The following is a 21,881-nucleotide window of genomic DNA, read 5'->3' on the forward strand; positions in this document are numbered from 1 at the left end:
TCAAGATCCTATGTCATCATTTTGAAAAAATAGTAAAAGTTGGATATAGATGTAATAACGTAAAAAAGTTTGGAGATTTCTTAAAATAACGAAACTTTACCAGGATACACGCATAAATTACTCATTACTTTATAATTATGTTGCTATATTATTAATTCTACTAATGAGAAATTCGAATTTCCTTTTGCTTGATAAATAATAAGCAAGTAGAATTTCCAAAATATAGAAACTGAATTTTCATCCTTCCCTTCCTCTTTTTACCAGAAGAAATCTCTCTCTCTCAAGGTTGGTTTCTATTGGTTTTCTCTTAAAAGGTTGGTTTCTACGTATTCATTTATACTTGATGTAATTGCTCTCTACTCTCCCCCTCCCCCTCTCTCTATATATATATATATCTCTCTCTCTAAATTGTAACCAACACAAAGACTCCTGTGGTGAACAAGAAGCTGAGAAAGACTCACATACACTGTCATGCCGAGATTGAATGGCTTATACAATTTTTTTTCACAAATACAACTTCAAGAGATCACGTACTACAGAATGAGAAAGAGAGAGAATATAAAACTTCAAGATGAAGATTGTTTGTGTTTGGCTTGGACAGCTTCGAGTAGTTTCTTGCCGAGGGCCATAGCCACGACTGGAGAAACTGAGCTCGCAATTTGTTGATGCTTTTCATGAATGTCATCACCACAGAATATGTAGCTATCTGAAAATCCCTGCACACAGTACCAATAACATAAGATTAACACTGAGGTACAATATGATATCGCTTTTTTTAAGTGTTAAGACTTTAGAGTTCAGAATATTGACGTCAATTGAGTACACTCCCAGAATTCAGCTAATTCAATGGAGCATATTTAAATTGAGCCTCGGAAGGAGTAAGTGTCACCTCCATGGTGCCGCATGGCTAACAGCCACGTGTCCCAACTCATGCTTAAGAAAGAGAGCCATACCACAGAATTTTGGTTCAAACAGTGTAATCCATGTGTTTTACTGGCCTGGGGTCTATTCTACAAAATTTTGGTTCACTGTGTATTGCAATATGAAATCAGTGTTGGGTTCACCCAATTAGAGCCCTCTCACATGTATGCGGATGCGCGCAGCGAAACACGCATATATGGGATACAAAAAATTATGCCAAAGCCGATGTGTGTGTATGAGTGGGAAAACATGCAAAAAAGCAAATAAAACTTACTGGCACCGAAATTTACATGGTTCATCTTTTCAAACTACGTCCACGGGAGAAATAGACCCACTATTAACTCAATAGTTACAATAGTCTTTCAAGAAACAAAACTTTATCGGGCTCACTGATTTCTGGTGGCTATGTGGCCTTTCAAGGCCTTCAAGCCAAGAGTCGTACGCTCAGTGGGAGTTAGAGAGAGGCTGAATCTGGGTGCTTGGCGCATTGGGGCCCAGATTCATGTACCCTGAGTATTTGATGCATTAAGAATATGCGTTTTGAGAGTGTGAACTCTTGGGGAGGTGTAAGGGTCACCTCCCAGTCAAGACTATATTGATTAAAATGCCTCATAGTTGATGTGATAAGCCAGGGCTTGGATAATCCAATCGAGAATAATAGAACTCGAGTATTTAAAAAAGTATTCACCTTGTATAGAATGGTCGACTCATGGGATATGAGCCCGTATCCTAACACGAGACCGTTACATGGCATGTACACCCACAACTGTATAGAGAAGCCACTTTTCTATAGTATTATCTAACTTAGAAGAGCTAATGCACATGTACTTTGAAAGAACCTTGTATTTGAGTAGGAACATGTCACACAGGGGTGCACCAGTAATCCATTGAACCTCCGGTGGCAGGAAGCTCTGGCTCAACGACTTTGATACGACCAATTATGTGTCCCTACCATAGACTGTGGAGCATAGGTCCGTTGGGTTGACTTGAGACACCGGTGGAACGTCATTCGGGTTAGAGATCTCATTTACCTTTGGCCCAAATTAATCCAAAATTGATGAGAAAATGTATAATAATGTTGAAAGATAATTTGGAGAATTTTTTGGATTCTTTGGAGAATTTTTTGAAATTTTTAAAGCACAAAATTGTTTTATTGAAATCGTTTGGCCAAAATAACGATCAAGGACGAGTCATGGGGATGCCACGTGGGTCCCAAGGAGCCATAGGGATGCCAAGGGGCAGCCTCACATCCCCTTGGGCACTGACATCATGCTGATGTCATTCCCATGCTTGGGGGGCATTGTTGTCTTTTGTTATTTAGTTACATTATGTTTATTTAAAATATTATGTTTTATAATGTTGTGACTTAAGTGAGTTATTTTGTCACATAGTGTTTTGTTCACACATGTGGTTTATTTGACATGTGTGAAGTTATGGGTTTTGAGAATTAATTTGATTTAATATTATTATCCACATATGATTTTGTGGAATACAGGTATATCTTATGTGACACCACCTTATGGGCTTGACCAATGTGAAATTTTAGTGCTGTTAAAATCCTATTAGTGGTGTCATAAGATATTTTATTCATATGTGTTGATGTCCCATATTACCTTTATATCCATATCCTTGCCTTTTATTGACTCTCACAAATTATTAAAAAACCATGGGCATAAATATAAACATGAATTTAGACTTAATGAAAAATAATACGTGGAGCTAAGGACTTTAAGGTAAAATGACTATAAACCTAGGTTTTAAAGAGTGAAGGGTGTCAAAAGCTCATCCATTGAACTTGGTGATAAGATATGGATGAGTCGTTTGGACAAAAGCTTCTCATGTGCCATTGATCTAAGGCATCAAGGATCAAGATCAATTCCACCTTTATAATTTAAGTATAAAAGTAACTTTTGAGATGAATTATAACCTTAACTTGTGTATTCACTTCAAAGAGAGAGAGAGAGAAAGAGAGAGCCCCCTTGACAAAAAGGTGGCCACCTATGAGACTATCTTCTTCATTGAGCTTTCATTTGAAACCTTTCCATGGAGTAGTCCCTCATTTAGAGGATATATCGACCCAATAAATCACGAGAGACTTCCTATATATCATGAGCTCATGAATTGGTCAACAAGTCATATTTTCATATTCCAAAAATGCCTTATTAGGAAGACTATTTTCATTGGTGCTCCTTCTTCATGGGATGGGATGCCCAACAATCTTCCCCTCTAATCCCAAGAGGGAAGTTTCTCTTCGCAGATCAACCAGGTGCTCAAATAGCACCCGTGCCAACTATGCTTCTATATGACTCTTGTTTGTCTTTGGTTAAGGTCTTCGTCATTATATCCGACATACTCTCATTGGTATGGATTTTTCCTACTTGCAACAGTTTCTCACCCTTCTGTAGCTTAGACTGTCATACAACAACTTCCCCTGCAAAAGTAGTCCAGTATCCTGAGATTGACTTCCTGGAGTCTAGTTCTCCAGCAATGTCTTCATCTGTATACCCATGTAACACAGGTTTTCCTCTCCCAAAGCTTAAACAAACTTTAGATGTTCCTTTGAGATACATGAATATATCCAATTGATTATTGCCCAATGTTCCTTGCCAAGATTAGCGATGATTCTACTCACTATGCTTTCGCTACGTGTGCTTTCTACAGCCGACCCATAGGGATCTTTTTGTATGTCTTCCTTCTTCCTCTTGGTTGAAGGGATCTGCTTGGCTCGTGCCTTCTTGCCTTTTGGTAACTTTATCAGGTCATTGTGTGATTCTTATGCAAGGATTTGTCTCATCTTGCATAACTTTAACCCACGCCCCTTTGTGTTTGTCGGCCTGAACTTCCTAATAGATTTCTAGTCCACCCCTTTCAGAGTATATGAGATAGTTTAATGAGGGGTACTTTGTAGGTTTATGTCCCTTAGAGGTCCTTCTCAGTTCAACTGTAGGTGACACTTCTTGAACAGGTTGCTCCCCCTGTTCCACATCACCCGGAACTAACAAGTCAAACTCTTTAGACCCATCTTCTTATTTCACTTCTCATATAGCTTCATTTACCACGATGGGAGGAACCATGATCAGTTTTGAACCATTGAAGATTTGTGGCTTTGCTGGCTTCTTCACGTCTTCAATAGTAAAGTCTTCATGAAAGATCATACCCATATCGCTAATCACCTTTTTATACTCAAATTTGGCGCTATCCAAAATCACCCACATTAGAAAATCCCATATTATATGGGATTGAGATTAATATTGATATGTTTCCTAAAAGAAATAGAAATATAAAAAGATTAGGACTTTTGGATGGATATATCTCTTGGTCTTTTGAGATATATGTAACATTTATAAGAAGTTTTCTATTTTGTATGAATTCCTAATCTTATATTTATGGGATGAGTGCAGAGAATTTGTGTGCCCCCTATTTAGGTCACCATATGGGAAAGGTGGCTTCCTCTAAAGAGAGAGGCAAGGTTTCCTCAACATCGGCAAGTCCTCATCTTAGAGAGAAGAGAGCTTCATACGGAGAAAAACGCCACGGATGTGCCTCCTGTAGATTGGGAGGCTGGTTTCTTATAGAGAAATGGTTCCCATAGATATTTTTAGTTATTTCTCCTTTAGTTAGAGAGAAAGTCAGTTTCTTATTGCTCTTGCGTCTCTATCTGGCATTGTCGGTAATAATTGCCGAAAGTAAAGAGAAGGAAGGGAGAGTAGTTTAAAAGAGTTTGCTCGACGAGGGTCTTATCGAGGTTTAGAGAGGTAACTCTTTGTTCCAAAATTTTTGACGTAACTTTTATTGGTATAGTGGATTTCAGTTTGCCATACCCGTGGATGTAGCACTCTTGGGGTGAACCACGTAAATCTTTGTGTTTTTGTGGTGTGTGTGTTTCATGCTTTATTTCTCGTATTATGGCTCGTGCTATAGCATATTTTGTTTCTAGCTAGATAAGTATACGATCTTAGTGTAATCCAACTTTGGGATTCCTGTTTCCGCATCTAAGAGGGTTCTTAAAACCTAACAAGTGCTATCAGATCACAACAGATGGTATCAGAGCCTGGTTTTGGGTTGTCGGTATGACAGTAAAGGTTTCGAATGCAAAGTTAGAGGTGGAGAAATTTGATAGCAAGCACTATTTTTCAACAAAAATGATGGAGGTATTTATTTGACAAATGACGAAGAATTTATGAAGCTATCCGATGGATGTTGGCATGGTGAGCAAGTGATTTTGATATCAAGGTGGAGATTGTTGGATTTGGTGCTATCCAAAATCACCCACATTAGAAAATCTCATATTATGTGGGATTGAGATTAATCCATATTATGTGGGATTGAGATTAATATTGATATATTTTCTAAAAGAAATAGAAATCCAAAAAGATTAGGACTTTTGGATAGATATATCTCTTGGTCTTTTGAGATATATGTAACATTTATATGAAGTTTCTTATATTATATGGATTCCTAATCTTATATTTATGGGATGAAAGCGCAAAGAACTTATGTGCCCTATTTAGGTCATCATATGGGAATGGTGGCTTCCTTTAAAGAGAGAGTCAAGGCTTCCTCAGCGTCGATAAGTCCTCTTAAAGAGAAGAGAGCTTCCTACGGGGAGAAATACCACGGATGTGTCTCTTGTAGATTGAGATGCTGATTTCTTATAGAGAAGTAGTTTCTATAGAGATTTTTAGTTGTTTCCCTTTTAGCGAGAGAGAAAGTCAGTTTCTCGTTGCTCTCGGGTCTCTATCTGATGTTGTCAATAATAATTGCCAGAAACAAATAGAAGGGAAAGTGATTTAAAAGGGTTTTTATTGAGGTTTAGAGAGGTAACTCCTTGTTCCAAATTTTTTGATGTAACTTTCATTGGTATAGTGGATTTTAGTTTGCCATGCCTGTTGATGTAGCTTACTTGGGTTGAACCACGTAAATCTTTGTGCTCTTGTAGTGCATGTGTTTCATGCTTTATTTCTAATATTATAGCTCGTGCTCTCGCATATTTTATTTCTAGCTAGAAAAGTATACGATCTTGGTGAAATCCAACTTTGGGATTCTATTTTTTGCATCTAAGAGGGTATCGTAACATGTTACTTGGGCATGTGCACCAATACCACGAACACCATCAAGTGTGAATATGAGATCTTTTTTGGTCCAAACTCTATGGGATTTAACCATCCACAGAAAACAACTGGTGGCTATGTGACCTTTCAAGGCCTTAAAGCCAAGAGTCTTACGCTCAGTGGGAGTTAGAGAGAGATTGAATCTAGGTGCTTGGCGCACTAGGGCCCAGATTCATATATCCCGTGTATTTGAGGCATTGAGAGTATACGTTTTGAGAGTATGAACTCTCGAGGAGGTGTGAGGGTCATTTCCCAATCAAGACTATGTTGACTAGAATGCCTCATAGTTGACGTGATAAGCCAGGCCTTGAAAAATCCAATCGAGAATAATAGAACCCGAGTATTTAGAAGAGTATTCGGCTTGTATAGAATGTCGGCTCATGGGATATGAGCCCGTATCCTGATACGAGACCGTTCCATAGTATGTATACCCACAGTCATATGGGGAAGCCACTCTTCTATAGTATTATCCGAATTAGAAGAGCTAGTGCACATGTCCCACAGGGGTGCACCAGTAATCTATTGAACCCCCAGTGACGGGAAGCTTTGACTCAATGGCTTGGATGTGATCAATTATGTATCCCTGTCATAGACTGTGGAGCATAAGTCCATTGGGTCTTCTTGAGACATCGGTGGAACGTCATTCATTAGCCCAATGGAAGACTTCGACTAGTGTTATAAGTTTAGAGATCTCATTTACTTTTGACCCAAATTAATCTAAAATTGATGAGAAAGTATTTTATATTGATGAAAAATTATGTAATAATGTTGAAAAATCATTTAGAGAATTTTTGGGATTTTTGAAGAATTTTTCAGATTTTTTTAAATAATAAAAAATATGATTTTCAAATTTGTTTGACAAAATACCTAACAAGGACATCCTATAGGAATGCCATATGGATCCCAAGTGGCCATAGGGATGCCACGTGACACCCCTACCTCCCCACTCGTGAATGACATCATGCTGACATCATATCCATGTGGGGACCTATTTGTCATTAATTATTTTGTTGGTATTATGTTATAATATGTTATCTTGTTATTTAATATGTTATATATTGTTATGACTTAAGTTTAATTTAAGTCACATGTTTTCTTTGCTCATATGTGCCATTTTTAGCATGTGTGATGTCATGGGATTTTGAGAATTAATTTAATTCATATTATTATCCATATATGATATTGTAGCATGTGGGTATATCTTATGTGGCACCACCTTATGGGTTTGACCCATGTGAAACTTTAGTGCTGTTAAAATCCTATTGGTGGTGTCCTAATATATTTTATTCACATGTATGGATGTCCCATATTACCTTTATGTCTATGTTCTTGTATTTTATTGACTCTCACAAATTATTCAAAAACCATGGGTATAAGTATAAACATGAATTTGGACTTAATGGGAAATAAACATGGAGCTAAGGGCTTCAAAGTAAAATGACTATAAACCTAGGTTTTAAGGAGTGTCGGGTGTCAAAAGCTTATCCATTGATCTTAGTGATAAGATATGGATGAGTGGCTTGGATAAAAGCCTCTCATGTGCCATTGATATGAGGCATCAATGATCAAGATCAAGATCAAATCCATCTTTATCATCTAAGTATAAAAGTAACTTACGAGATCAATTATAACTCTAACTTAAGTATTCACTTCTAAGAGAGAGAGAGAGAGCCATTGACAAAAAATGTAGCCACCCATGAGACTATCTTCTTCCTTGAGCTTTCATTTGAAACCCTTTTATGGATTAGTATCTCATTTATGTGATCCAGCCCATACTATTACTTCATTAAGGTATTGATTTTTCTTCATAAATTTTTAATTCTTACATCATTTCCATTATCAAAGCTTGCTGTAATTCTTAATTTACAGTAGTTTTCTTCATTTGTGGTCATGAAAACTTGATATTTGAAGAGTCCCAAAGCAATAGTGTAATTCATACATATGGTATGTGTAGACTAGCATGCTTACTCCATGATCTTGAGTAGTTTCAATTTGATTTTCTTGATCTTATTTTTCTGAAATTTTTACTGAGAATATACAACTGATGAGAGGTTTATTTTATCATATTTGAGCATATGAAATAGTCCCTTGAGTTCCTTTTTGAATGTTGAAAAGTTCGTGCGGTCCCTTATGGACCACATGGTTTAGTTTCACCATATATTTCTCAAACTTTGAAGGGCTATTTTGATACATGTCTATCTCATGATTTGATCCCCATTAAGTGAAATAAAAGTGATCATTTGCTTCTTATTGGATTGATCTCCTTGAGTTATTATTATCACCCGTGTCTTAGACAATGGGACAAAATTAAGTCCTCAAAAGGCCCTTTCGTGGCCCGGGCACAAGGAGTTCGAACCATGGTTTCTCCATATATGTTTTGCATGTTAATTTGATATATTTATAGTTATTAAATGGATTCATGATTGGTTAAATTGAGTATATTGTGTGTATATTGAGATTGTTATTTAATCTTGCGGTATGAACTTTAATGCTATGCATTATTGTTTATGCGAATTGAAATCTTATCGAATTATTATGATCTAGTATATGATGTGTATGTGACATTATGATATATGATGAGGATGTAGAATGAAGATGGAATTATCATATAATTTTGATAGAATGAGGAATTGCAAGTGCAAGTCGTACAATATGTTGTAGAGATGTACATTGTGAATATTTGAATATTGTATTGAGCTAATTGTATTTTTGAGTAAGGGATTTGTAAGGGACCTATTAGGAGTGAATTTTATTATTCAAATGTGTATAAACCATGTTTGTAGGCTGGAATATATGTATTATGGTTTTGTATTGAGATACTCGCCCATTTAAACCCTTGAGTTTTTATGCAATGAAAATTTTTTAAAGATTGCATTTCTATCCCATTGTTCTTATACCACCAACGACAACGATGATCTATTTATTAGGTAATATGCTGTGAGGATTGCTTTACTCAAATACAGCTTGGTGGTGGATGACATACTCCTAACTCTGAGACACTTTAGCAGCCTGCATGTCTCCCTTTCCACCTTACATTTCCCCTTTTCACCTTAGTGTGGAAATCCTAAAAGATCTCAAAACACCTGATCTTTCGTTTTCAGCCATACCTTTCCTGAAGCATCATCGAAGAAGGTGACGAGGTATGATGCACCATCAAGTGATTTGACATCCATGGAACCACTCACATTTGAATACATCAATTCTAGGATTTCCTTAAAGCCCTTACTAGAGAAAGATGCTTTACATTATTTCCCTAGCAAACGTGGTCACGTGGGGTTAGAGATGCATATATCTCCCTTATCCACAATCTTTGAGGAATCATTGTTCCCCATCTTTACAAAGCCAAATTTTTTGGCTCTGTAAGAAGCAAAATAACGTTGTTGTGGAGTAACATGAAACGATGCTCTAGTATCCACAACCTAGTCTGAGTTGCATGATGCAGTATTAATGCACCCTTCACCATAGTTTCCAATCACACCAACATATGTGGTCACTGCAGTGGTTTCCTTGCCTTCATTTCTGACATTGTCCTCATTCCACTCATTCTTGAGCTTTCGACAATCTTTCTTAATGTGTCATTCCTTGCCACAAATGAAAACATGTGATCCCCTTTCTTGTCTTCGATCAATTTTGATCCCCATTCATGGATTTTTCTCGATTTGTGACAAGGGCTTACGAGTACATGTGTCGGTGAATTTTCTTCTCACCTCCGCATTCAACAGATTGCTAGTGATCAGACTCATGGTCACTATCCCATTAGGTGCTGAGTTGCTCATAGAGACTACCAGGGTGTGCTAATTGTTCGGCGGTGAACTTAGTAAAAACAGAGCTTGTAGCTCATCTTCCAAGAACAACTTCATCTTTGCGAGTTGGTTAACGATGTTTTGCACCTCATTCAGGTGCTCTGCAACGGATTCCTCATCCTTGAACTTCATGTTCACTAACTTCCAAGTCAAGAATGCCTTATTTTGGATGGTCGTCCTCTCGTACAAGTCATGTAGCTTATCCCACAGTGACTTCGAGGATGTCTTCATCGACACATGGTGGAATACATTTTTTCTAACCATTGTCTGATAATTTTAAGAGCTTTTTGATCTAGTCTTTTCCACTCATCCTCTGTTATAGCTTCGAGCTTGTATTCTACCCCTCCAATGGGTAGGTACAAGTCCCTATAGTATAGTAGATATTCCATCTTTGACTTCCAGATGATCTAGTTATTCTCATTGAGCAATATCATCCTGCTCCCGGTACTGGAATCCATCTAAAATCCGCACAACTGTCTTTCACACGCCTTTAAACTATTCATCGTTTGCTAAGATTATCCCCCTTCGATTAAGCTATCCTATGTCGATTAAGCAATCCACCATCGGTCAGAGTATCACCGTCAGTCAACCGTCGATTAAAGTGATTCACTATTGGTCAAATGGTGACTAATGGTCCATTGGTCAATACCTTCTTTGCACAATGATTATTCATTGTTGATCAAGGTGATGACTAATAGTCCACTAGTCAGGACCTTCTTTGCACAATGAGCACTCATCGATTGTCTCTGATTGACGACATGTCCCACTACAATCCTGAATGCCCAATTAAATAATACAATCAAAGTTGGGGCAAAGCTCAGGAGTAGTGACTGTGATCAAAGAGTGGGATTAATAGCTAGCCACTGAACCTTGTCCCAGTCGTGAGCATATTCTCAGGATTAGGTTACAGCTAGGGGAACCTTGCTTTAATATCATTTGTTGGGCTCACCCATTTAAAGCCCTCTCGCACGAATGTCGATGCATGTAATGGAACGAGGATATATGCGACACAAAAAAAATGCCAAAGTCAATGTGTGTGTGTGTGTATAAGTGAGAAAACATGCAATAAAGCAAATAAAACTTATTGGCATCAAGATTTACATGGTTCATCTTTTCAAATTAAGTCCACGGGAGAAAGAGACAATCCACTATTAACTCAATGGTTACAATAGTCTTCCAAAAAACAAAATTTTCTTGGGCTCACTGATGTCTTCTAGAGACTTCTCTCTCTAGGTTTTATTCTTTGAGGTTCTTTGATCTCTCAGAGACTTCTTTCTAAAAGCATTCTCTCTCTAAAAGAAAAGGTTCTCTCTTTCTCTATTTTTCTTCTCTTCTTCCTTTTTTATCTCTCTATAAAGAAAATGTTTAAGAAGATGATCATTGACTCTCTTTTATCTTCTTCTTCTCTCTAAGAAGAATGACAACTTTCTCTCTCTTTTTCTTCTCTCTCAAAGAAGGATTACTCTCTCTCTCTTTTTCTTCTCTCTCAAAGAAGGATTACTCTCTCTCTCTTTTTCTCTGTAAGAGAATGATAACTTTCTATCTCCTCTTCTTCATCTTCTCTGCAAAAGAAAGCTTCCTATATTTTTCAATACACCAAGTAGATTCTTCCCAAAAAAATGGCTCAAAAGAGGTGCATCCTAAAAATGGCCCAAGAGAAGTGGCTGTGGTTAAAACCCCAAGAGCACACGGCTCTCTTTCAAGAGAGAAGCATGAAGGCTAAAGAGATCTAGGCCCCCACGTATTGCTCTTATATGGGTCAATGGGATAATGACCAATATGGAAAGGATATCCATAACTTCTTAAAATGTTTCTCATCTCTATCTCCCTCTTTTAAGTAAAAGATGGAGGATATATCAACCCCACATCAATCACATAAGACTTCCCATATTTCATGGGATTATGATTTGGTCAACAAGTCATATTTTCATATTTTCAAAATTGCCCATTTAGAAAGATTGTTTTCATGGGTGCCCCTCCCTCATGGGACGTGGGAAAAGGGGTTGGGGTTGTATGGTAGTACCCCACACCCTACTTTTCATTCCCACTGACACTAGTCCACTAACATCTTCAACAGCCTAACTCCTAAACTATTTGAAAAAATGGGTCGGGGCTGTCTTCCCCATTGGATTACCCAAAAAATAATAATAATCAGACATTATGGTCTAGAAATCATGCACAGAACCCAATTGAGAACCATAGACCACAAAGTGATCCGTACTGTGGTCTTACAATCACAATGAGGTCCAAAATGTGGTTATGTGATCGTAGAGCTGAACAATTTACTCAAGTTTCCCAAAACAATTCCCACAAAATCCTAAGATGTTTTAAAACACATATTCAAGAAATTGGCATTGATGACAGTTAAAAGGACGTTTAGTTTATTGCTTCATTTTTCATAGCTCTATGTGCACTGGCATATTATAAAAAATATCACCAAAGTATAGGTGTGCACATTTTTGAATCAGTGTTTCAAAACTACGATGGGTTGGGTAGATTGTCCATTCAATATCCAGAGAGAGAGAGACAGACTTACTTGAGCACGAGCGCATTCACGAACAGTGAGAGGTCTGTTATGGCTTGGATGAGACCAAGTTCCCAGCTTTCCAATGGGCTTGGGATGAGGACTAGAGGATGGGAACTTACCTACCCACTCCAACTTTCCAAAGAGCCCCTGTATTTTCTGAAATTGACTATCTCTTGACATCAGATCACAGAACACACACACTTTCTCCCTCTCTCTCTCAAACACACACATGCACACACACAAAATATAATGCTACAAATTCTACAAAAGAAGCCAAGAAGCGACACGCACGTGAGCGTGTGCGTAATGGTACAAATTATACTGAAGAAGCCAAGGAGCAACACCATTAAGAGATTAACTAATTCTCTCTCTCTCTCTCTCTCTCTCTCAATCAATCAATCATTACATCTATCTATCTATTCCTCTAGCTTTCTTCTACATGCTGTCATGCTCTGTGTGTGTAAGTATTCTATGTCAGATAATTATGCATATGAAAGGTTGTCAAAGTCGACATGTTTAGAGTGCTACAAGACCCTCTAATTTGATATATACTACTTCTGTTGCTTAAATATATAATGAGCAAGCTTTTTTGTGTTTAAAGTAAACAACACAGTTTATATGGGTCTATAAAGTAAACAACACAGTTTATATGGGTCTATAGATATCCAGCCATTTGATTATGATCAAATAGTTGGGAGCGATCTGACATCAATGGCATCAAATATGGCTTCATCAACACAGTTAGTGCTAGCCTATAACCTAGCCATCTAATCTTTATATAAAATAGTTTCCTATAAAAGAAAAGGTGAGTTTTGTATGTGTCCACAGGTATACAATTTAGGTGTCTAGAGCATTTATATGTATGATCTTGATCCGGTGGCTGGGAGTGAGCCGACAATAATGTCAGACATACAATATTCATACCTATCTTGCACAGATTATACATGCTTGAATCCATCATTCTAAACATGTAAACATACATTAGTGATGCATTATGTACCTTGTGTACCTGTTGGACTTGCAAATTAGTATCCAGATCCTCTTTGAATAATTGCTCTCTCACCCAATTCAAATCAACCCATTTTGAATTAAATGCTATATGATCTTTCAAGACCTTCTGGTTCCCCCGAATGATGCTTTGGAACCATGAAACAGGTTGATTTTTAAACTGTATAACGCAAGCAAAATGTCATTACACCCATGTACTTAGATTGAGGAGCACATATGTAAACGATGAAATGCCATTTCATGTCAGTGATGCTATATGAGAACATAAGTCAAGGTAAGAGAACGCACATATGAAAGACCTTCTTCGAGATTCAAATCCAAACAAAGCATTAGATCACCAATGGAGTCCTTGACAGTTATTGAACGAAACGGGGCACCTCTATCACCATTAGTGCACAAGGAAACATGCATTGGCTCTGGCCATTCAGGTAAGATTTCATCATGATAAGCTGCAATTATGAAAGACTTCCTTCCAGCTTGAGGAACACCATGACATCCGGCTTCTATGATACCATACCTCACCTGAAACCATAGACCAATTAAACCAGGAGAGAACAAAAAGCAACCAAACCAATCTATAGGAGGTCTTAAATGGGTAGCTACATTTTCTAATTCCTTACCTGATAACCCAGATGCAAGAGTGTAGAAATAGTTAAACGAAAGATCTGATTAGTGGGGAGAGTCACCAATTTCTTGTCACTCTCAAGCAAAAAGAAATTGGGTTGCAAGAAATCAACATAGGATAGAAGAGTTGTGGCCCTATTCCATTCATGCTCGTGAATCAAGTCATTTCCATCTGTCACCTGAGAACACAAGGAATAGGACATGATCAATTCTATTCAAAGGCCCTTTCATAGAAATGCATACATTATTTATGAATCTAAACCCCTTCCCAAGGAAAAAGAAGAAGAAGCTGGAATCCAAAACAAACTCAGAGAACTTAGAAAGCTATTACAAACGCTTCCTGTATTCTGGCAAGAGAAACAGTAAAATGGAGAACCACATTAAGTATTGGAAGAGTAATTCTTTCAAAGTTTTCCCTTTTTTTTTCTGTAGTTTCTGTCACAAGTTTCCATTAAGCACTTATCACTTTTCTAGAGAATAGAAACTTCAAACAATAAGCCTCAGATTCAAAATTTTGCTTAATTCCTTCAACTTGGGATGATATTTTCCCTTCCAAATCAAAAGATACCAAATATTTAAGTGCTTGATTTATTAACAATTAACTATTACAGTTGTTATAAATACATGGAAAGCATATTACAAAATGGGAAATTTTCAAACCTTGGGAAGGCTCCCAACGATTAATTCTACTTCACCCCTATGTGGCAGCATCTCCTTTTGGTCCTTGTTTAGATTTATTTGCAGTGAAGCAGATTTAGTGTCAAAGATGCAATCATCAATATTCCCATGCATCTTTATGAGATTTCTGTAGAGAAAACCATCAATGAAGAAGATGACAAACTAAGGCAAAATTTCAGAGTTTACAAGCAACCAGACTGGTACAAGGCATGTGTTTTGCACAAAAACATAGATAAAATCTTAGTCTTCTTCTTCTTCTTCTTCTTCTTTTTCTTATTTTTCTTTTTGCTAGTAAGTGTGACTTCAGTATGATTGAGATTATTTCCACATTTAAAAATATATACACATAGAAAAATATGTCAAGTATCTAAGTCCCAAAAAATATAATTAATTATCCATGTTGGATGGTATCTTTCTTTGATTTTTGAGCAAAAAAAAAAGAATCTTTTATAAGATAAAAAGATTGTGTCCGGTATCAATGTTTTAGATGATCTCCACATACTGAACGATCATATATTTATATGTGTGTGCATCCACACAAACACAAACATACACAAACACACACACACACGCACACACCCCCACCCACCCACCCACCCAAAATCTTATGGTTCCATAGTGACAAGACTAAGCTTAAGTATCTCTAGGCATGCTCAAAATTACAGATAAAACTCAATATAGGCCGGAAAAGTGAGGGAACGATACAGTTGAATTTGTATTAGATGAGTGTAGCTCAAGCTGAATGAATGATTGAAGTTTCTCCAATCTTTTTCTTTGTTCTAAATACTTGGGTTTTTAAGGAATTACCATTATTTTTTTCTCTTAATCTGGTCATGGAAGCCATTAACTTGCATAATTTGCATATGTATGGCATATTTAACCAAATGTGTTTCACATTTCAGAAAGAAGTTCCTAATCCACCATCGCATAGGTCCTGGTGATAATTATTGGAATTATCTGAGAAAAAACAAGTGTTATGAAGTCAAATGGCCCTGCCATATAAAATGTTACATTGAGCATACAGCCATATTTTTTCTGAATAAAAAATTAAAAGAATTGTGGGTTTCCATATTAGAAATACTCTTTTATTACTGAGAAAAAAAGGAAAAATATAAAGAAAAAAGGAATTATGGGTTCCAGCTAAGCACCTCAGCATCACAGCACAATTAACATGGTAAACTTCAGTGTTAGGATGATTGAGTTTGAAGCTTTTGGTTGCATTTTCATCATGCTCAAATGCCCAATTGGTGAATCCAAGTCCTGCAAGTCAAAGCAAACCACCAATCAAAAGGAGCTTACTTGTTAGGATAAAATGCTGAACAGTCTTAGGAAAACCAGCTTTAATTCTGGAAAGTATAGAAAATTCAAATCAAGTGGTTTTTAATAAAAGTAATATTATCCCCATATGCTTTGAAGAAGAAAAAATCGATGAAAAGTTTGGAATTTCAGTCTGATTTTCTTTTTCAGTTGACAGGCACAACCGAAACTTTGATTTCCGCTTCCTGAAAGAATTACAGTCCAAGTTCTTTGGTTGTGTGTGTGTGTGTGTGTGTGTGTGAGAGAGAGAGAGAGAGAGAGAGAGAGAGAGAAGAAGTATAATTTAATGAGAAAAGAAAAGCACGTGTGGAGCTTAGCTACCTGATTCTTGCAATCCTTGTGTGAATCCACCACAGCCTGAAAATATATCCATAATGGCCAACCCCTCATGTCTTGGCAATAGAGTATCAGACTTAATGGCTTCTTTTTCTTCGTTACTCCTCTTACAATCATCATTCCCCTCCTCCTTGTTATTCTTGATTTGTGCTTCTTCTTTCCAAGTCAACAAGTTCTCAGGTAGCTGAATAACCATAACATCAGCAACTGATTTTCATGTCTTTCTAGTATTATAGCTACTTTTTAAACTCGATATTATCTTCTAAGTTTCTTTAACATTAAACAGTCATTTATTATAGCAGAAGTTATAGGAAAGTTTTCCTTGGAAACATATACTTCCAATTGATCCATTTACTTTATATTGGCAAAGTAGAGTATAGTCTAATGAGCTGTAGAAAGACCGCAGCCCATGATGTCATCACCATCTGATGAAGTGCTAGACCATAATAGAGAGAGAGAGAGAGAGAAAGAGAGAGAGAGAGATCCATACTGCATTTCATTGGAAGATAATGACCAAATTACTATGAACAAATTATTTGCTAGAGATAGATCAACTGAACTACAAATTATTTGCTAGAGACACAGATTAACTGAACTACTTGGTCAAAAATAGGACAAACCATCTTCATAATCCCATTTGTTGGTTCGTAGATATATCGACAATAAAAGATGTGTTCAAAGAGAAGAAGACTCTGTGGAGGTGGAAAGTTGTCTCTTGTCATATGAACCTGACATCTTTGTATCACACCCACAATAGGAACATGGATTATGTCTTCACCGTAATACACCTACAATATCAATAAGCAATTTCCTGTCACAGGTTGTTCAGCAACCCACTTCTCATTTTGGCAAAAAAAATAAATACTCCTTAAGTCTATTTTTTCTCTTATATTTACTTATTTAGAGAGAGAGAAGAGAGAGAGAGAGAGAGAGAGAGAGAGATTTCTTCTTATGACAAGTTATTTAATAACCCCACTTGTCACTTGGCAAAAATAAATAAAGATAACTCAATAGCATTCTTCCTGTTTTTTTTTTTTTATATATATATATATATATATAGTGCGTGTGTGTGTGTTTGCGTGTGTTAGAGAGAGAGAGAGATCTATGCACTTCTCTAAGGTCTGCCTCATAAGAAGTCTTGGCAGAAATGTCCTCAGGCCTGTAAAACCTTCTCACTTCCATCCACACTTCATTGATCCGAGACGATGGTGAGGCTTCTTCATATACATTCAAAACCTCACAAACCACATGTGGTCTTTTAATGTCATCATACCCCCAAAACACAGCCTTTACATACACATAATCTCCTCTCTCTAACTTCAGAGGAACCAAAGCCTCTCTCTCTGTGCAAACCGAACACTTCCCCATCGCTTGCTCAAGTTCTTTCTTCTGAATCCTTAAAAAGGCCCTGTTCTCCTTCAGATAAACATTGCCACAAAAGAATTCAGCAGACTCATCCTTTTTGTGAGGAACCAACCTCAAGTCTAGTTTCACCTTTCTCTTTACATTCTCTAGCTTGAAATCTATGCATCTCTCATTCAAGAAAACTTCCTTTGGATTTGCTGCATTCCCTAAGAAAGTGTCACAACCTTTCACTAAAACTCTCCCATGAGCCATGTTGGACTCATCAGACCTCTGATACATATACTGCACTAGGACCAAAATATCACACCCGTTTTCTTTGACCAATGCCACCTCTTTAACACTCAAGGTTTCTCCATTGAGGGATGCTCCTCCAAACAACATATCACCAGACACTGGATCATGGATTGGTGCCTTGATCCACATCACCATTTTCTCAGAAGTTTTTGGACCACTCACTGGTTTATCATGCTCCACTTCCATGCTTTGTTCTTTCCTAATCTCCATGGTGGACTCTGGTTTACCATGCTCCACTTCCCCGCTCTCTTCTTGCCTACACCCCATACGAGACTCTGGCTTTACATGCTCCAGTTCCATGGTAGTCACCTCCTTACCAACCTCTGTTTTATCATGTTCCATAGTCCCTGGTTTACCATGCTCTACATCCATGCTCTCCTCTCGCCCCATCTTTTTTGAGTGATAGTCTGTCCAAATATTGTATCCAAGCTTGGTTTTAGTAAAACCTACGTCCTCCTTCGCCAAATCTTCACATGATTTCAACTGTGGCAATGGCTGCTTTTTCCTCTCTCTCTTTGCCTTTTCCTTCTTCCATCTCTTGAACGCAGGGTTTGAAGTCCCTGAATTCCAAACCTGAGGAATATCAATCTCTGGCTTCTTCCTGGTCTCTGCTGATTGACATTGTTGGATCCGCCAATTCTTGTCATCGAGTGAAAGAAATGAACCGCACGCCTTTCTATCCAATGCCTTTGCAACATCCACATTGCACTTATGTACAATACTTTTTATTGATGTTATTTCAGAGAAGACTATCCCATCAAGCCCAATAAGCTGCTCGGCTACGAAACCCAAGTTAGAATTCACATAGTTCCAAGTGGTTTCTTCATCTTTGAAGGTGTCAAAACAGGGAAATATATCTAAAACCAGTTTCCTACAGAACTCATCAAATTCCAAATCAGGAGTCGCACAGATGACATGAAAGGCCTGGATGCAGAGCATTGCCTTCTCATAGAAAGGCTTAAAGAAAGGCATGTAATCTGCACTTGGCTTTTGACAAAGGTAGTCTGCCATTTCTGTCGACACCCATATCTCAGGGGCCTCCTTCTCATAGCCTGTAATGCACCAAGATAAGGCTGGACCAAAGGACTTGCACCGAACCCCTAGGTCGGGTTCTTCCGAATTGTAGCTTGTCCAAATCTCAGAGGTGATGTACATTCGATCAGCTTCTAAATTTTCAAAGGGCTGCATGACTTCTCCCTTGTCCAACATCTCAAATCCCTTGAGCCTTCTTTGGTCCTTAGTAGTCTTGGAATTTGTGGTCCCAGTAATGCTAACTGCGACATATTCGTCATTAACCACCTCTATTTCTTCTGTTTTTTTCCTAACATCCAAGGCCGTCTTCTTTATTGTTTCTATGTTCTTCTCCTGGCTCTCAATAATCGTAGGAAGAGATTGCTTCTTAGGAGGATGATGCTTCTCCTCCTCCAAAGAAGTTTGGGAGGAAGTGGCCCCTCTCCTGGCTTTCTCACCATCATTATCTTTTGAGCTCGCCTTGGTAAACTCTTCATTGCAGTTTTGGATCGAGTAGAAAGAGCCTGAAAATTTCCTTCCGCTCACCATATTCGCTTGCCTAAGAATTCTGATCTTCTCCATATCCTCCTTGAACTCCTCATTTATCATTTTTATCACCTTAAACTCAGAGAAATGCTCATCAAGCGCAACCAACTGGTCAGCTACAAAAGCCATATGAGGCTTCGCTGCGTCCGACATCAAGTTAAAGTCAGCATAACCTGGGCAATCGTCTAGCATATTTAAGGCCAGAAGTGATAAAAGATCCCCAAATTCCACCTCTTTATCCAAAGTGAGTTCCTGAAAGGTTCGAAAACAGAGTGAAGCCTTAAATTTGAAGCAGCTATAGTAATGGAAGTAGCTTTCTCTAGGCATTACACATAGGTAATCGGCCAATCCTGTTGAGACCCAAATAGAGAGGAACATTCCACGAAAGCCTGTAATACACCATGATCTAACGGGCCCAAAAGGCCCACACCGAAACCGTAAATTTTCTGATGTACATCCCTCAAAAGGAATAACCACACCTGAAATGAACAGGCTTTCGGGTGTTGATTCATCAAACATTACCATTTCACCCATTGAATTTGTAATGGAAAAGCTTGTCAGCCTTCTTCTGGGCCGGTCCTCATCTAAGTGAAGCGCAGTCACTGCGATCACATCCGTCTCATCATTTATTTCTACTATGTCCTTCATGTTTAATTCTTCTATTACTTCCTCTTCTTCTTCTTCTCCTTCTCCTTCTCCTTCTCCTTCTTCCTCTTCTTCTTTTTGTTCTTCTTCTTCACCCTTTCCTTCTCCTACTTCTTCTTCTCCTTCTAATTCTTGATCTTCTCCTTCTAGTTTTTCTTGTGAACGTTGCTCCTCTTGAATGGTGAGGTCAGGGTTCTCATTTGAATCAGAATCTTTTGATGGTTTGGAAGCCGAGGAAGAGCCCACATTGCGTTCGACCAAGGATTTGGGTTCATTTCCTTGACCAGTGGATGAAGTCTTCGTGGCTCCTGATGTCAAGAGAGACATAGCAGCTCCTGATGGCAAGAGAGCAATGTCAGAGGGTGTGGGTTTCACTCCCAAACCAGAGAGAGAAGGCGCCATTGATTCAGGCTTCCTATCTGGATTGGAGAGAAAGACCTCCATTGATTCAGGTTTCTTCTCTGGATTAGAGAGAGAAACCACCATTGATCCAGATTGGGATCCATCATATATATATCTTTCTCTTCTGAAAAAGAACAATCCACAAAGGATTTGGAGTCCTTTTCTTCATTAGAGCTGGAAGCCATAGTAAAATTGAATTCAGGTTCCATACCTGATAAAGAGGCGTCTGTTTCTTTGAAATTCAAAGGATCAACTGAAATGGGTTTTACTCTCTTTGAACTACCATAAGGAAGATCCGTGGATGCGGCTCTCTTTCCTGAAGCCTTCATGGCTTGAGGTTTCTCTTCAGATGCAGAGCAAAAACCATGTACATGACCTTCTTTCCCTTCCAAACCAGATAACAAACCTGGAATTGTCTCCAAATTCTCTTGTGAACCAGAGCAAGAAGTTATGGTGGGTTCTGATTCCTCCATCGAAGTGGAAGAAGGTGCAATGGGTCCTGAAATAATTTCTGAATCAGTCCAAGACAATCTTCTTTTCCTTCCTTGGGGAGATACAGATCTTTTCCTTTTGTTCTTTGGGGAAACGAATGAGTCCTCCATGGGTCGAACTGGGGTTAATCAAAACGTATCTGCAGGGAAACCAGAGAAAGAAACTAAGAAAGAGAATCCGAAAAAGAATAACATTAGTGAGAGAGAGAGAGAGAGATGAAATTCGTTACAATTGGAATGGAATTGGAGAGAGAGAGAGAGAGAGAGAGAGAGAGAGAGATGAAATTCGTTACAATTGGAATGGAATTGGAGAGAGAGAGAGAGAGAGAGAGAGAGTTGGCGGGGGTTTGCATTTATTTGAAAAAGGAAGGAAGCAGGGTTGGGTTCGTTACCTCAGACAAGGAACTGACTCAACTGTTGTTCAAATAACGGTTTTACCGATTTTTCAATTTTTGCTTGGTTTTGAAATGATAAGGTCGTAAGCCAAATTAATTATGCCACAACATTTTATACTCCCGCGGGGATATACTGTCCATTGGTAGTAAGTGCATTTTGATTTAAAAAAATCCTTTCTACTATCAATTTTTCAAAAAAAAATCATGCATTTTATATTGGGAAAAGTTTAAATAAGGTTGCAACCTTAAAATGTATAATCACATATGCACTAACGGAAATGTTGTTTTAATGTTGAATAAACCCTCTAATCGATCTTCTCGACATTGAGACCTATGAATATGAAAAAAAAAAAGTTTTTGAGTCCCATAAATAGTGCATCTTGCAACACATTATCTAAACCGTCTAT

General features: G+C 37.9%; 1 protein-coding gene across 4 annotated transcripts; it reads right to left on the reverse strand.

The window, feature by feature from the left end:
- Positions 1–435: 435 nt before the first annotated feature.
- LOC18441450 (DNA (cytosine-5)-methyltransferase 1B) lies at positions 436–21,398 on the reverse strand. 4 transcript variants are annotated; one of them, XM_088851905.1, is made up of 11 exons: positions 20,800–21,398; positions 17,436–20,521; positions 16,946–17,113; positions 16,311–16,509; positions 15,821–15,932; positions 14,655–14,799; positions 13,991–14,173; positions 13,659–13,892; positions 13,372–13,530; positions 12,372–12,518; positions 436–716 (listed from the first exon to the last, which is right to left on the reverse strand). In XM_088851905.1, the coding sequence occupies exons 1-11, from the start codon at positions 21,188–21,190 to the stop codon at positions 567–569; spliced, it is 4,974 nt and encodes a 1,657-aa protein (XP_088708031.1). In that variant the 5' UTR covers positions 21,191–21,398; the 3' UTR covers positions 436–566. The 4 variants fall into 4 exon arrangements, 3 of the variants coding, with proteins under 3 accessions (XP_088708031.1, XP_088708030.1, XP_088708032.1); XM_088851904.1 differs by having other exon boundaries at positions 13,363–13,530; XR_016044397.1 differs by lacking the exon at positions 14,655–14,799 and having other exon boundaries at positions 13,363–13,530.
- Between the last annotated feature and the right edge of the window lie 483 nt (positions 21,399–21,881).

This window comes from Amborella trichopoda, chromosome 11 (assembly GCF_054954075.1).
Source record: "Amborella trichopoda isolate Santa Cruz 75 chromosome 11, AtrichopodaSantaCruz75HAP2 v2.0, whole genome shotgun sequence".
In the NCBI taxonomy this organism is placed as follows: Eukaryota; Viridiplantae; Streptophyta; class Magnoliopsida; order Amborellales; family Amborellaceae; genus Amborella; species Amborella trichopoda.